This window comes from Acomys russatus, chromosome 10 (genome assembly GCF_903995435.1).
Source record: "Acomys russatus chromosome 10, mAcoRus1.1, whole genome shotgun sequence".
Classification (NCBI taxonomy): domain Eukaryota; kingdom Metazoa; phylum Chordata; class Mammalia; order Rodentia; family Muridae; genus Acomys; species Acomys russatus.
The window spans coordinates 65,134,860-65,151,905 of record NC_067146.1 but is presented as its reverse complement, the minus strand read 5'-3'; the positions used below and the strand labels follow the sequence as shown (position 1 = coordinate 65,151,905).

Below are 17,046 nucleotides of genomic sequence, written 5' to 3'. Positions count from 1 at the left end.
AAATTATTTAAGAGTATAAGGTATGAATTAAAATCTTATTAATAAGTGGTAAATATTTAGTCCTATTGTCATTATCTATGTCATAAAGATTCCATGGAACTGACTTGGGTGACTACGGGCTTTGTGTCCTGAGATTTCTGAAGACTTATTAATGTTGCTGACCATGGACAGCACAACATGCAACACCATACGTCACATGAAAGTCGCATACTCTGTGTTGTCTCTGAGCAGTCATATTACTTATGGGTCATTACTCAATAAATACGGGAAATCTTAAAATGAAAATTATGCCTCCGATTGAATATATTTGTATATTAATGAATACTAGTGAGATAGGTGTGTTTTTTAATGTTACATAAAGTACGAAATCTTGGTTAAATAATTTATACTGCAGCACAAAGTGCATCCTCAACACCTTTTAGAAGTGAGTGATATTACGGTTTTCATAATTCCGAACACTATCACTCTGCACAAATAAATATATAGTATAAGATGGAACAAGTACGTTAAGGGCCATTTCTCAAAGTTCTCAAAGTTCTCATGGCCGTTTTTTATTTAATTACTTTACAGCCTGATTGCAGCCCCCTTGCTCCTCTCTCCCAGTCCCACGCTCATACCCGCTCCCCCCACCCCAGTTCTCCCAAGGCTCCCGTGGCACATTGAGTTGCTGCAGGACTGAGTGCCAGACAAACCAACCCAGCTAGGGGAAAGGGATCCAAAGGCAGGCACCAAGGTCAGAGACAGCCCCTACTCCTGTTGTTAGAGGACCCAAGTGATGACTAAGCTGCATATCTGCAACATATGTGTTGCAACCCATGCATGCATACTCTGTGCTTGGTGGTTCAGTCTCTGTGAGCCCCCACGGGCCCAGGTTAGTTGACTCTGTAGGTCTTCCTGCGGTGTCCTTGACCCTTCCGGCTCCCTCAATCCTTCCTCCTACTCCTCCATAAAAGTTCCCGAGCCCTGCCTGCTGTTCGGCTGTGGGTCTCCGCATCTGTTTCCATCAGCTGCAGGATGAAGCCTCTCAGGAGACAGTTATCCTAGGCTCCTGTCTGCAATCATAGCAGAGTATCATTAATAGTACCAGGGGTTGGCTTTCTCCCATGGAGTCGGTCTTAAGTTGTGCCAGTCATTGGTTTGCCGTTCCCTCCACCTTTGCTCCATCTTTATCTCTATATTTCTTGACATACTTAAATTTTAAATTAAGATAAACATCTCAGATCGATGTGCACTCCAGCACTCAGGAGACAGAAGCAGAAGGAACATACGTTTGAGAACATCCTGGGCTACATATCATGGTTAAGGCCAGCTCACCTACATCATGAAGTCCTGTCTTAAAAGCAAACATAAGAAACAAACAAACAAACAACAAAAACACAGAGCTTGGGGGCATGTATGTCTTAGTTTTAAAGTGCTTTCCTAGAATATAGAGAACATTTAGATTAACCCCAGAATTGCAACAACAAAAAAGATTGTCACATAAAACAAATGACTTTTCTCAGTGTATGCATGTTAGCAGCTCTGTAGCTGTTACAACTATGGTCTTTTCTGGTCCAATTTCAACTTTAATGAACCTCAGAGAAAGATGCCACTTGCTCAGTTAAAAGATGTCATTTTATGTATGTGATAAAAATAAACAAACAACGGATATGAAGTAGAAAGGTTGACACGCATACCTTTGGAAAAAGAAAAAAAATCTTATCTTTTACCTTATATTATCATTTATGTATAACTTATAAAATATGTGCTATACTATAACCGTAGTAAGCTGTTGATGCATACTTAATAAAAAAATGACTCTACATATATGATTTATATGATTTATCAATTTGTAATTTTAAAATTAGAATTGTGCTATGGTTCTTTCAGTCTGGAGACTAAGGTTTGAATTAAGTATTACCTTGGAATATTTATGTATGTATTTATTTACTTGTTTATAATATTTATTTTCTTTTGTAAATTTGTGTGTTTTGCTGCATGTTGACTGTCTACCAATTACATGCTTTAGTTAGATAGGGCAGTGTATCCTGTGACACTAGGGTTACAGATGTGTTATGAGCCACCATGTCATTGCTGGGAATCTAATCTATGTCATCTATAAGAGTTAAAAGTGCTCTTAACCAGAAATCTATTTTTCCAGGCCACATCCTGGAGCTTTCAAAAAACAGAACCTCCCCGTGCAGCTACCAAAATGTATGTTGGTGAGAGAATCAGATGTTTGGCTCTCATAATTGGGATGAATCCATTCCTTTACTAGATTAAGCTTTTTAGGCCCAAAAGTCATGTAAATATAAAATGTGTGATTTATGGTGTCATATTAGTGGGAATGTTGAAGAATGGTTTCTTCCACTAACTTCTGCATATATGCATGCATGCGCCTATATATGTGAAATATATGAGTGAAAAAATTGAGTCACAGAGCTGATTTTAAGGTACGGAATCAAATTGATCCAATAATAAATTGATCCTGGTAACTGGACAAACAACTTACATAAGCAGCAAAAGTAAGACTGCTGAGTGAAACTGTAAAATGTCTGGGTGGTGGTGATATATAATAACACTGGGGACCTTGATTTTTCACTGCATGGAGGAAATATCTTTGAAACAGAAGTTTTAAAACCGGATTACTATACGGTCATCCTTGGCAAGTTCATGATGGTCCTAATGTGTTGAAATAGTGTTTGTCTTGTCGTCACATGTTTTTTCTTATTGGAGGCTCTTAGCAACACGTTTTTGATGTAACTATGTAGCCTGTACTGACTACAAAAAACCAAGAAAGCAAAAGAGGACCTTTGCCAGGATAGGGCTGGGGGTGGGAAGCAATAGGGAGGAGAAGAGCAGGATACAGTGACCTCATCAGGTATATGGGAAACCAGCAGCAGGGTGCTCCTTAGGGAGCAGAGAGAGGTAAACTCAAAAGAAGGTAGGAGGACAGTAAAGGAGAATCACAAAATATAATTGATCTGATAAGAAAACAGGAAAAATAGATGGGGGGGTTTCCTTAGGAGAAAGGAAAGGAGATAAATACAGAATAAAATGGTAGGTAGATAAAATAAGAAGATGTATGGCTGGGAAAGCTGTAAGGAGTCATACTATTAATATTTCTCTTCCCCACAAAAAGGAAAGAAAAATAGCTTTTATCTTGATATATGGGAGTTATTTCTTTAAACCTAAAGTAGAGTTCACAAAAGATTTAAGTGGGACAGGAACTGAACTGGGATCCACATAGGACCATGTATAACCATAATTAATGGGTGTAAAATTAGTAGAATGTGAAAAGTACACTAATGGCCTCCAAGTATTTTATGTCTTCAATTCTAAATTCCAAGGATACAAGATTTTATAGAAAAGAAAAATTAAAAACAGATTAATTGAGATAGACAATTTGCTGATTAAAAAGCAGAATTTCCATGAATTATCACTGTGATTCTATTAGAATTATGAGTAAAAACATGGATAGTTGCAAAATTATGGAGCATGAGATTGAATCCCAGATTGACACAATTTTTATTCAGTTATATAAATGTAATTAATTGTCTGTATTCACCACTACTGATTTGGGTGTTAACTATAAAGTGAGGCAATTTTTTTAAGTCAATAGGATTGGATTTCTAAAACATGAGACTCAGGTGCAATACAGGCGCACAAAATGTGCATTGTGTATAGACTACAACTATGAATGTGTTCATTATCTATAATATGCTGTGTATACAGGTAGAAACATGAAGAGGTACATAGAAATGTAAGCTATGATGTACAGTCTGGAACATCAAAAGTTATAAAGACAGATTAACCAAAACTTAGTAGGGGAAATTGAATGAGGATATATTTACTAACTAGCAAATCACAAGCTAAATGAGCACTCTATTATTTTTTCCAGATATATGAAATATGTTCCCTCTCTGCTATTAAGGTAAATACTCTTTTCACTTATGTCATCATTAAATAATTTCCTTTATTTACAAGCTGGACTCGGAGTCTTAGCCAATATGTTTCTTTTTTTTTTCTACACTTCCATAATCCTGGGTCATAGACCTAAGCCCATGGACCTGATCTCCTGTCAATTGACCCTCATTCACATAATGATGGTCCTCACTGGAGGGAACATTTGGCTTACAGATGTATTTGCATCACTGAACATTAAAAATGACTTCAAATGTAAAACAACATTTTACATAAACAGGGTGATGAGAGGCCTCTCCATCTGCACCACCTGCCTCCTGAGTGTGTTCCAGGCTGTCACTATCAGTCCCAGTACCTCTTTGTTGGCAAAATTTAAACATAAATTAAAAAAATACATGATCAATGCTCTCGTCTCTATTTGGTCTTTCAATTTGTCCTTCAGTAGTAGGTGGATCTTCTATGCTGGTGGTTTTACCAACATGAGTGAGACCAGCCAGATGAGGGTCACTAAATCCTGTGCACTCTTCCCCATGAACTACATCACCAGGGGATTGATTTTAACAGTGACAACCTCCAGAGATGTGCTTCTTGTAGGAGTCATGCTGACCACAAGCACATACATGGTGATCATCTTGTTCAGACATCAGAGGCAATGCAAGCATCTTCATAGCATCAGCCACCTAAGAGTGTCTCCTGAGAAAAGGGCCACCCAGACCATCTTGTTCCTGGTGGTTTTATTTGTGGTCATGTACTGGGTGGACTTCATCATCTCATGTACCTCAGTCTTTTTATGGATGTATGACCCAGTCATCTTGACTGTTCAGAAGATTGTGATGAATACCTATCCCACAATTACTCCTTTGGTACAAATCAGTTCTGATAAGAGAATAATCGATGTGATGAAAAACTTGAGGTCAAAGTGCATGAGATTTTTTTAAAAGGGCAATTTTCTCTTCTTTTTAAAAAGACATTTATTTGTTTTCATTTATACATAAGAGTTTTGGGCCATCATGTATGTATGTGTGCATTCCTGGTGTCCAGAGAAATCAGAAGATGTCATGGAATCCCCTAGAACTGGAGGTTTAGGTGGTTGTAAGGCTCCATGCTTTAAAAGATTATTCCTAAACTTTAATTGTTCAAGTAGCAAAGAAGATGCTTCATATTATTTAAGTAAAATTTGTGGGATCACACATATACATAGTTTTGACATTTCTGCTGCTAAGGAGTATAGAGTTCTTTAAGTTCACTTTACACAATAAGTTGATATTTCCACAGAAATTCTCTTAACTCTCCTTTTTGCTTCATATCATAAATGTTTTCTTGATGTTAAGGTTACTCAAAAGAATGTCCTTGCTGATAGTAACTTTTTAATCATTTTTTAATATTTTAATTTACTGTAACTCTTCAATAACAGTTTTTAAAAGTATTTTTAATTTATATATTCACTTTGCATCCTGATTGTAGTCCTCTTTGTCCTCTCCTCCTGGTCCCTCTCTCCCACCCTCACCACCCTATCCCTCCACCCATTGTCTTCAGAAAACCTCCACCGAAGACAAACCCACCACAACACATCAAGTCTCATAAGGACTGAACTCCTCCTCATCAACTGAGGCCAGGCAAGGCAGCCTGGTTAGGGCAAAGTGATTGAAAGCAGGCAACAAAGTCCTTGTCATAGACAGCATTCTCTCAAGTTTCTAGGGGACCCACATGAACATCAAACTGCCCATCAGTTACATATATGTATGAGGCATAGGTCCAGTCCATGTATGCTCTTTGGTTGGTGCTTCCACCTCTACAAGCCACCATTGGTTTATGTTAGTTGACTCTGTTACTGTACTTGCAAAGTTCTTATCCTCTCTGGGTGCTTATATTCTTCCCTCCCACTCTTCCACAGGACTCCCCAAGCTCTGTCTAATGCTTGGCTTTGAGTCTCAACATTTGATTCAATCAGCTGCTGGGTTGGGCCTCACAGAAAATGGTTAAGTTAGGCTGCTGTATGTAAACATTGCAAAGTATTGTTAATGGTGTCAGATGTTAGCTCTCTCTCATGAGGAGGGTCTCAGGCTGGGCTAGGAGCTGCTTGGTCATTACCTCAGTCTCTATTCTATCTCTGCATATCTTGTAGGCAGGGTAAATTTTGGTTCAAAAGTTTTGTAGGTGGATTGGTGTTCCCCTCTGACCATATAGGTGCTACCTTGTCTCCTTAGTTTTGTATCCCCCGCTGCTAAAAACACTCAGCTAGAGACATCCTTATATCCTCCCTGTATCCTCCCATGGGCCCTCTTGTTATAGACTGGCTGAGCAGTGGAATTGAATTGAAGATCAAGAAATAAACCCACACATCTATTGACACTTTATTGATTTATAACAAAGAAGTAAAAAACATACAATGGAAAAATGATAGCATCTTCAACAAATGGTGCTGGTGTAACTGGATGTCTGCACGAAGAACACTCCTCCATTACTGGTGGAAGTGAAAACTTGTACAACCACTTTGGAACTCAATCTGATGCTTTCTCAGAAAACTGGAAATAATACTAGCTCAAGGCCCAGCTATACCATTCCTGGGTATATACATATCATACAACAAAGACATTTGCTCAAGTATGTTTATAAGAGCCTTATTCATAATATCTAGACACTGAAAACAACCTACATGTCCCTCAATTGAAGAATGAATAAAGAAAATATGGTATATTTACATAATAGAATACTACTCAGCTATTAAAAACAAGGAAGTCTTGAAATTTGCAGGCAAATGGATGGAACTAGAGAGGACCATCCTGAGCAAGGTAACCCAGACCCAGAAAGACACATATGGCTGGATATTAGTCATATGGTATAAGATAACCATAATACAAATCACTACCCAAAGAAGCTTCAAGATAGTTTAAGTATCCAAATGTTGCTTTAATTCTGTGTCCTAATCATAATTTCTCTAGATCATAAAAATAATATGTATGTACATTTTGCTTTTTTAACTTAATGATTTACTTAAGGAGTCTTATATCAAAATATCATGTGCCTATTTATTTTCACTTCATTTCATCTACAGTTATTGAAATACTATTGGTAAATAAAATTTGTTCATATATGCATACATATTGCACCATGTGTTTTTTGTGTATGTGTGTGTGTGTGTGTGAGTGTGTGTGTGTGTGTGTGCAGAGATAAAGAATGTATGTGCATGTGCACATGGAGGACTGGAGACAACCTTGGCTTGTCTTCATATGCTATTACCCTGTATTTTGAGTGAGCATTCCTCATTGTGGCCTGGAGCTTGCCAAACAGGCCAAGTTGGTAGTCCCACGCATTCCTCTGTCTCTGTCTCTCTAGCAATGAAATTACAATTCGTATCACTATACCTCAATTAAAATTTTCTTTTATTGAAAATAGATTTTTTTCATATAATATATTTTGATTAGTGCTTTCCCTTCCCTACTCCTCCCAGTTTCTCTCCACCTCCTCTCTCACCTGGATCCACACTCTTTTTTGTCACTTTTTGGGAAACAAATAAGCATCTAAGTGATAATCATAAAATAAACAAGAGTAAAACAAAACAAAATCAAACAAATCAGAATAGGGAAAAAGAAACAAACAGAAAAGAGCTAAAGAAGAACACCAGGTCTTGCCGTTGTGAGTGTTTTGGGTGCGGTCTCCACCGCCGATCCCGCCCCCCCCACCCCCCCGGAGCCATGCCTCGGAAAATTGAGGAAATCAAGGACTTTCTGCTCACAGCCCGGCAGAAGGATGCCAAATCTGTCAAGATCAAGAAGAACAAAGATAATGTGAAGTTCAAAGTTCGCTGCAGCAGGTACCTCTACACTCCGCTCATCACAGACAAGGAGAAGGTGGAGAAACTGAAGCAGTCCCTGCCCCCTGGTTTGGCAGTGAAGGAGCTGAAGTGACCCAGTGCTCTGCATTGACTATTAAAAGCACTGGAAAGTACAAAAAAAAAAAAAAAAAAAAAAAAAAAAGAAGAAGAAGAAGAACACCAGAAACACACAGACATAGAGATCCATAAGTTCTCACACATAGGCATCTCAAGAAAGCCCCAAACCAGAAGCCATAATATATGCAAAGTACTTGTAAGGTCTGTAGAGGGGGAGGGAGGGGAGGGAGAGAAAGGGAGAGGGGGCTAGAGAAACAAAGAACTTCCAAAGATGCCATTGCATTGCTTTTTTATTGGCCATATCCCGCAGGGCCTGGGACCTACCCCTAAAAGTGGTTTATTTACCTAGTGAGACTGCCTTGGAGAAAACTAAGTTTTCATTTGCAAGTGGCTATCAGTTGGAGACACCATCTGGATTAGAGATGGGTTGTGTATCTACTTCTTTCGGTTCTAGGATACTGTCTTGTACAGACCCCTGTAGGTCCTGTGCATCCTGCTTCACTATGAGTTCATATGTCTTTGTATTTCTGTATGTAGAGGCCTTATTTCCTTGGTGTCCTCCATCCACTCTGGCTTTTACACTCTTTCCACCTCCTCTTCCATAGAGTTCCCTGAATCGTAAGGGGAAAGATTTGATGGAGACATTTCATATAGGGCTGAGTGTTTCAAGATATCTTACTCTCTGCATATTTTCTGGCTGTGGTTCTCTTTATCTGTTCCCATCTGCTGCTGGAGGAAGCTTCTCTGATGACAGCTAAGCAAGACACAGATCGATGATGATAGCAAATGTCATTTGGAGCCATTTTATTGCTAATCTACTTTAGCAGAATGATGGTACTTGGATTAACCCCTTGGTCCCTGGCCTGTCTAATCCCAGCTTCCTGACTATCTAACCATCATTGGGTATGGGTTCCATCTTCTAAAGCACATGCTGTAAATTAAGTCAATCATTGGCTGGTTACTCTCACAAGATTTGTACAACTATTGCACTAGTCTATCTTGGAGGCAGGTTACCATTGTAGATTTTATCATTTGTTGTTGTTTTGGTGTACTGTTCTTGTGGATTGTGTACAATTTACCCTTGTTCATACAATTATTGATTTCTCCACCCAACTCTCTGGACCAGTCCCATTGTGATGTTTATTCTAAGTATCTCCAGTTTCAAGTTTCTGTAACCTTGTCACCATTTGTTCTGTGAGTTGTCAATAAAAATGCTGAGCAATAACAAAGAATAGGGTGGGATATCCTGATCCAGCGAGGGGAGAAGAAAGAGAAGTAAAGGAAAGATGGAGCCATGAAGAGACCAGGAAACATCAGGAGATGATTTAAAAACAAGTATAAGGTGGGAAACAGAATGGGAGGAAACTATACTAGCATGGAGGTTTAGGATGGAATAGTTATTGTGCTGTATTATGCTATAGGCTTAAACAGATACTGGTCTCTTTGTGTGATTATTTGAGTATAAAATTGGTTAAGGAGTAACCACTGACTTCACTAAAATAATTATTCAATATTGAATATTAATAATCATACAACATAGGTGTAATGGTGTTTACCTTTCTCCTTTGGTAGCATGTAGAGTACTTTGCAGTACCATAGACCCTAGTCCATAAGGGTAAAGTCTCTATATAGGCACCAGCTTGAATTCTCCAAGGTCAATGAGTTGTGTAGGTTTTGTCTTTAAGAATAAGACCTTACTGTCAGTTTGTGGAGAGTAACCAATAGCTAGGGCAATAGCCAGGGATGCTTGTGGGTTCCCATAGGGCTTCTTTAGCCAATAACTCAATTACATGTTGGCTAATGTTCCATTTCCCATAGTGGAAGCTTCATTTGGTTATAACAGATATTAAGCTGGAGTTATGTCTCCCCTGTTACTTGGCTAGTTCATTTAGATTGCTTTTTTAAATGTATATATTGTAGGAAGCTTCTACTGCATTAGGTTCGGTCCAGATCCCCAAAAATGTTTCTTAGTTTTAGATGTCCCTCTATGCATTCTCTTTCTTGCCCCTCTCTTCCCTTCCTGTTCCTGTTTAATCTACCCATTTCCCCACCTGTGTCCATCCAAAACTGTCTGTTCTATTTCCTCTTTCTAAGGAGATCATCCCTAAGCCCTAGTTCCTTATTCTTTACTTAACTATGTGGTTATTGTAGATTTTTTTTAAATCAACAACTTAAAAAATACATCTACATATAAGCAAATATATACCATGTTTGTCTTCCTGGGTCTGGGTTAACTTGGTCCAGGTGATTTTTTTTCTTTTTTGATTTAATGCTATTTACCTGTGAATTTCATGATTTCATTATTTTTAATGGCTGAGTAATATAATTTTGTGTAAACATACAAAATTTTATTTATTCATTCATTTGCTAATGAACACTTAGGACATTACCAGTTTCTGGTCATTAAGAAGAAAACAGTAATAAACATGGTTGAACAAGTGTCTCTGTAATAGGATGAAACATACTTTGGTATATGTCTAAGAGTGATATGTTTTGAGGTAGATTGTTCCCCAGCTTCCAGAGGCTTTCCATAGTAATTTCTATAGTGAATTTATGTCACAGACATGAGGAACAGTTGTAGAGGCTTTGTTTAGCAAAGTTTCAGAGACCTCCAACTGTCCAGCATGATCTCTAAACATTCGGAACAGCTGTTGAGGCCTTGCTTGACAAAGTCCCAATGATCACCACTGCCTTTAAATATTATGTATGGTACAGGTGTAACTTTGTCTAAAAATCTGCCCTTTCTCTTAAAACTGTCTTTTTCTCTTTATTTCTCAGCCCTAATGAAATTCACACAGGGAAAACTTTTTCCCACAGAGAATTTTGAAGGAAGGCCTCTGGCCAAAGACTTGAGACAATGATAGAGTTTATTGATCTGACTGTGAACACCTAAGAAGAAATTGCATGAAAGAAAATTAGGTTCCTGAAATAACAGTACCTGGCTATATACTGTTAGCTATAGGAAAGTTTCTTTAGAATATGCTTTGAGAGCAATAGAAGGTGGGCTTGGAACATCACGCTTTACAGATATTTTACAAGAGAAGTTTTTCTAGGCTTAGATAGCAGACTTGTTGGTTTGGGACTGAGAGTAAATCAAGTTTTTTTCTTTATTAGAGAACATTTAGCTCAAACTATGTTGCTATAACAATCATGTAAACACAATGGGTTTCAGCCCAGGGAAATTTATCATTAAACTTTCCCAAATATTGTTTAATAAACAATGATCAGGTTATGCTGGCCAGTGCTTGGAAATTGATTGATTTTTGCTGTACACTTTATTGTGGGTTATACAGAACTGTTTGGATTTCCTTGTTAGACTGTTCTCTTGCTTTGCTGACTTTTAAATGTTCTATTATTTGTAAGAGATGAGAAAATCATGATGTAATCTGTAATAAAAAAAATTGAACTTCATTCTAAAAGTACTGGGGTTTGCCCAAGGAGTAAGAACAAGTAAGATAGGCAGACAGACAGTAACCATGTGACAGAGACAGAAAAATAAAGTTCTGCTGGGCTTTAAGACCTTCCGTTTGTACCACATATGAATGGGTCTCTAGTATCTCTTTTTCTTTCATTCCTCAACCTCTCCTCAACAGCTGGTTCCTATTATAGCCAGCTATATCTCAATGGTTGGTTTCCCTTAACCAGCTGTTCACTGCCTGTTCAATTCTCCCTAACTCGAATCCATCAAGACTTTCTCTTCTCTCCTCTTCACAGTTCCTGGAGCTGGTCTGAGGGAGCAGCAGATGTACAAGTTTACACTACCACCAGCAATGAAGAAATGTTCCCCTTGTTGCATATATCACCAGGATGAGTTATTACTTTTTCTGACTGGTGTAAGATAAATTCTCAAAGTAGCTTTAATTTGCATTTCCATGATAACTTTGGATGTTGAATAGTTCATTAAATGCTCTTCAGCTATTTGAGTTCATTTTGTTTTTGAGACCTCTCTGTTTAGATGTGTACCCCATTTTTTTAGTTGGGTTATTTGTTTTCTTGATTTCCAGTGTTTTAAGTTCTTTATATACTTTGAATATTAGTCATCTATTGAATGTATAGTTAATAAAATTTTTCCCATTTGTAGGATGAGGCTCTGAATGAATGATGTTTCTTTTGTTTCAATAGGTTCCACTTATTAATTGTGGATCGTAGTCCTTTTGCTTACAGTATTCTGTTCAAAAGTCTTTTCCGGGGCCAATGAGTTCAAGGCTATTCCATCACTCCCTATTGTATCAAATTCTGTGTATTTGACCCTAGTTGGGATCTTAGATACATTTAGAATTGAGTCTTGTGTAATGGGATAAGGATGAATCATTTGCACTCTTCTATATACAGTAGCCCAATTTAACCAGCACCATTTGTTGCAGATGCTGTCTTTTTCCCACTGTGCATTTCAGGCATCTTTATAAAAGGTGTCTTTATGTGTGGGGGTCTTTGTAACCACCACAATCATCACAGTAATGATCCAGGTAAAGATCAGTAGCCCATGCTGATTCAATCTTCAAGAGTCTGACCCTAAGTAGTTTAGTTTAGGCATATTTAGACACAGCACAACTTGGTGGATTTTTTTTTTATTATGTTGACGATCAACTCAATCCCATGTGCACAACAAATCTTAGGATATTACTACATTGAAACTCTTTTAAAGTAAGATTAACACCCTCCATAAAGATAGTGTCTATAGGTTGACTGAAGCAAACAAGCTCAAGACAAGGGCCTTGGGGAGGATCTGGTGTGCTCTCTGCCATGGAGTTATCACTAGATTATTTCCCATGTCCACTCCCAGCCTTCTGGGAAGAAAACAGGTTATACATTTCTCCCTTTGAAGAGAGTGCCCATTGTGTTTAACATTTCTGGTTCCTCTAGTACTTATCTATGACCCGAAAACCTCTATGTCCCTAACACATAGGTGTATGGGACTTCAATTCCATTCGATTTGTCAACATGTTTACTTTTGTTTTTGGAAACACCATGCTGCGGTAGTTTTGGTTTTTTTGCTTTGTTTTTGTGGCTTTTTTTTTTTTTTTCCTATAGCTCTGTAGCACAAGTTGAGGTCAGAGACGCTGATACCTCTAGCAGTTCTTTTATCATCCGGAAGTGTTTTAGCCATCCTGAGGTTTTGTTTTTCCATATGAAGCTGAAAATTACAAAGCTCTGTGGGGACTGTTGGAATTTTGATGGGGATTGCAGTGGATCTGTAGATTGCTTTTAGTAGGATGGCCATTTTTACTACAGTAATCCCATTGATCCATGATCCATGGGACAACTTTCCAGCTTCTGATATCTCCTTCAATTTCTTTCTTCAGTGTTATAAAGATTTTTGTAATTTGAGTCTCTCAGTTGTTTGAGTTACTCCAAAATATTTTATATTTTTGAGGCTCTTGTAAATGGTGTTGTTTCCCTAATTTCTTTCCCTAATCGACATGTGTATAAAATAAAGTTCATGTGTTAATTGTGTATGCTGCTACATTGCTGAAAGTTTTTATTAACTGTAGGAGTTACCTAGTGGGAGTTTTAGAGTCATTTATGTAAACTATGACACTTTCCTGTTTGCATCTCCTCAGTGTCTTTCAGTTAACTTATTGTTCTAGTTATGACTCCAAGTACTATATTGAATAGCTACGAAATGAGTGATCATCCTTGTCTTGTTCTTGATTTTAGCGGAAGTGCCCTAAGTTTCTCTCCAGTTAATGTTGGCTATGAGCTCACTGTAAATTGCCTTTATTAAGTTAAGCTACGTCCTTTTTAGCCCTAGCTCTCCAGGACTTTTATCATGAAAAGGTTTTGGATATTGACAAGGCCTTTTATACATCTAATGAGATGATCATGGAGTTTTGGCCTTCCGTTTGTTTATATGGTGGCTATACATACATATATCAATCTATGTATCTGGAACCATCCCTACATCACTGGGAAGAAGCCTTCTTGATCATGGTGGATGATCTTTTGATGTGTTCTTGGATTTTGTTTGCAAGCATTTTATTAGTTTTGCATCTAAGTTCATAAGTGAAGTTGGTCTGCAATTCTTATTCTTTGTTAGTTCTTTATGTGGCTTATGTATCAGATAACTGGTCCTTGCAAAAAAAGAATTGATCAGTGCTCCTTCTGTTTCAAATTTGGTGAATAATTTAAGGAGTATTCAGTTGCCTTGAGAGAAGGCCCTCCAACACCTTCATCTCCAAAGTTCCTCTACCTTGTATTCTATGCTTCTTCAGTCTATGTGACCGGCAGGCATCACAGTAATCTCCAGACCTACTTAGATCCACCATATACATACATTGCAAACTCTGTTCACTGAACAGAGGTACTTCTCCCAAGCAGAGGCTACATGGCTTTGCTCATATCACTTTGGCCACTAAATGCACTGGGCTTAGATACCTGCTTTTGGTATGCACTAGGCCAAGCAACTAGATCAAGGAACAAAACTCACCATCTGTGTTTTACAAAACTCCACATCTTCACCTTAAAGACAGGCCTGACTTTTGAGACATGAACAGAAGTACCCCAAAAAAATGAGACCAGAAAACAAGTAGGTGTCACTATCATAATATCTGCCCAAAAAAACCCTTCAAAATAAAACTAATCAAAAGAGATAAAGAGGAGCACTTTATTTCCATTTGAGGGAGCAGTTAACCAAGAAGATATTACTATCTTAAACATACATGCTTCAAATTCAGGGGCACCAATTTCCTTTTTTTTTTTTTTTTAATCTACTACTGGATTAAAAGGCACAGATTAACACCAATTCATTAATAATAGATGATGTCAATACCCAACTTTCTCCAATAGACTGGTCATCTGACAAAAAATAAGCAGAGAAACATCAGAATTAATTGACATCATATATCAAAAGGACTTGACAGATACTGTAGAATATTCTACCCAAACACCAAAGAATATGCATTGTACTCAACAGCACATATTCTTGCTGATATAGACCATATCCTGAAATACAAAACAAATCTTTACAAATTCAGAAAGATTGAAATCACTTATTGAATCCTACCTGACCACAATGTGATAAAACTTAAAATGGACAGCACATAAATCTCTAATAAATACACAAACTCACAGAGATTAAATAACTCATTACTGAAGGATGACTGGGTCAAAGAAGAAATCAGAAAATAAAAAATTCTTGCAAATAAATTAAAGTGAAGATACAATACAACAAAACTGCATGGACACATTAAAAACAGTTATATGAAAGAGATTTATAGCCCTAAGTATCTACATTAAAAAAATAAAAAAAGATCACAAATAAATGAGTTAATGGTACAACTAAAAATTTGGGGGGAAAAAAAGAACAAATCAAACCCAAATCTAGTAGACAGTCACAAATAATAAAGATCAGAGTAGAAATCAATGAAATAGAAAAAGAAAAAAGAGAATAATACAGAGAACAAATATAAGAGCTGCTTCTTTAAGAAGATAAACAAGACTGACAGACCCTTAGTCCAATTAACTAAAAGATAAGAAAGACCCAAGTTAAAATAATCAGAAGCAGAAAAACACTACTACTAACAAAAGAAATGTAGAATATTGTAAGAGGATGCTTTTAAAGCCTGTGGTCCATTAATCTTTAAAACCCAAAAGAAATAGATAAATTTCTACCTTCATCCAAACCACAAAAATTAAACCAAGAAGTCAACAGCCTAAAGAATCCATAACAAATGATACTGAAATAGTAATAAAAAGCCGTCCAGCTGAAGAATAAGTCCAGGGCCAGAGGGGTCTCAGCATAATTAGGAAAGACTTTCAAAGAAGATCTAGAACCAGCTCTTCTCAAACTATTAAAGAAAAGAAGGAAGGAAGAAATGGAACGAGGGAGGGAAACAGAAAGTGTACCACAAAACTCCCTCAATAAAGCCCATATCCTTCTAATAAGAAGACCAGTTAAAGACACAGAAAAAAAGAAAAAAGAAAGAAAGAAAGAAAGAAAGAAACTACAGGCCCATAGATCTGATGAACAAAGACTCAAAATTGCTCAATAAAATACTTGCAATGAGTGTATAAACATAGTTAAAGATTATAAACCATAGCCAACCTGGATTTGTATCTGAAATGCAGGGTTGGGTCAACAACCACAACTCACTAAATGTAATAAATAAGATAAGTGGACTTAAAAACAAAAATCACATGATCATCTAAATATGTGTAGAAAAAAACCTTTGACAAAATCCAACATGAATTTATGATAAAAGTCCTAGAAAATGTAGGGCTAGAGGAAATACAACTCAATATTAAAAAAAAAAAGTTATTGAGGAAGTTTAAATGAGAATGCCACCAAAGGCCCTTGCATTTAAGCATATTGTCCCCAGTTAGTAGAACTCTTTGAGAAAGATTAAGAGGTGTGGCCTTGTTGGAAGAGATGTCACGGGGCTTTAAGGTTTCAAAAGTCCACATCACATAGTTCTCTCCTCTCCTCTCCCCTCTTCTCCTCTCCCCTCTTCTCCTCTCCCCTCTTCTCCTCTCCTCTCCCCTCTTCTCCTCTCTTCTCCTCTCCTGTCCTCTACTTTCCTCTCCTCTCCCCTCCTCTCCTCTCCTTTCCTTTCCTCTCCTCTCCTCTCCTTTCCTCTCCTCTCCCATTCTTTCCCTTCTTTTTTCCTGCATGTATTTTTGTGGATAATATACTGCTCCAGCACCATTTCTGTCTGCTTCCTGCCATGATGATCATGGATTAATCCTCTAAAATGATAAGCAAGTCTTCAGTTAAGTGCTTTGTTTTATAAGAATTGCCTTGGTGTCTTTTCACATCAAGAAAATAGTAACTAAGATAGCAATGTACAAGAAATCCAGATCCAACATGATTCTAAATGGAGAAAAGATTAAGGAAATATCACTGAAGTCAGGAATATGAATGGGATGGCCGCTGATCCCACTCCTTTTCATTATTTTGCTCCAAGAACTAGCTGGATCATTAAGAAAAGGGCAAGAAATTAAAGGATTATAAATAGGAAAAGCAGCCCAATTATTATTTGCAGCTATTATACATTAAAAATTCCAAAACTCTCAAAGAGTTTTAGAAATAATATAGAAATCCATCAGTTTGGCAGCAGAGAGAATGAACTTGCACAAATCAGTAGTTCTTCTTTGCATCAGCAACACAGAGGCATATCATGGACACACTCCCATTCGCAATACTCTCAAAGTTATCTAGGAACAAACCTAACCAAGGAAGTAAGGAACCTCTATAACCAAAACTTTAAAACTCCGAGGAATAAGATAGGGAAAAACACTAGAGAATGGAAAAG

The 17,046-nt window shown here is 37.4% G+C and overlaps 2 protein-coding genes across 2 annotated transcripts; both read left to right on the top strand.

Moving 5' to 3' along the window:
• Positions 1–3,908: 3,908 nt before the first annotated feature.
• On the top strand, positions 3,909–4,922 carry LOC127194720 (putative vomeronasal receptor-like protein 4). Its single transcript, XM_051152284.1, has one exon. The coding sequence runs from the start codon at positions 3,933–3,935 to the stop codon at positions 4,839–4,841; it is 909 nt and encodes a 302-aa protein (XP_051008241.1). The 5' UTR covers positions 3,909–3,932; the 3' UTR covers positions 4,842–4,922.
• A 2,673-nt stretch (positions 4,923–7,595) lies between these two features.
• LOC127194726 (60S ribosomal protein L38-like) lies at positions 7,596–7,845 on the top strand. The gene has a single exon (XM_051152291.1). It carries the CDS (start codon positions 7,599–7,601, stop codon positions 7,809–7,811), a length of 213 nt encoding a protein of 70 aa, XP_051008248.1. The 5' UTR covers positions 7,596–7,598; the 3' UTR covers positions 7,812–7,845.
• The last annotated feature ends 9,201 nt before the right edge of the window (positions 7,846–17,046 follow it).

Bases quoted from the DNA above. Each gene is read 5' to 3' on its own strand.
- LOC127194720 (XM_051152284.1), top strand. From the start codon at position 3,933: ATGTCATCATTAAATAATTTCCTTTATTTACAAGCTGGACTCGGAGTC.
- LOC127194726 (XM_051152291.1), top strand. From the start codon at position 7,599: ATGCCTCGGAAAATTGAGGAAATCAAGGACTTTCTGCTCACAGCCCGG.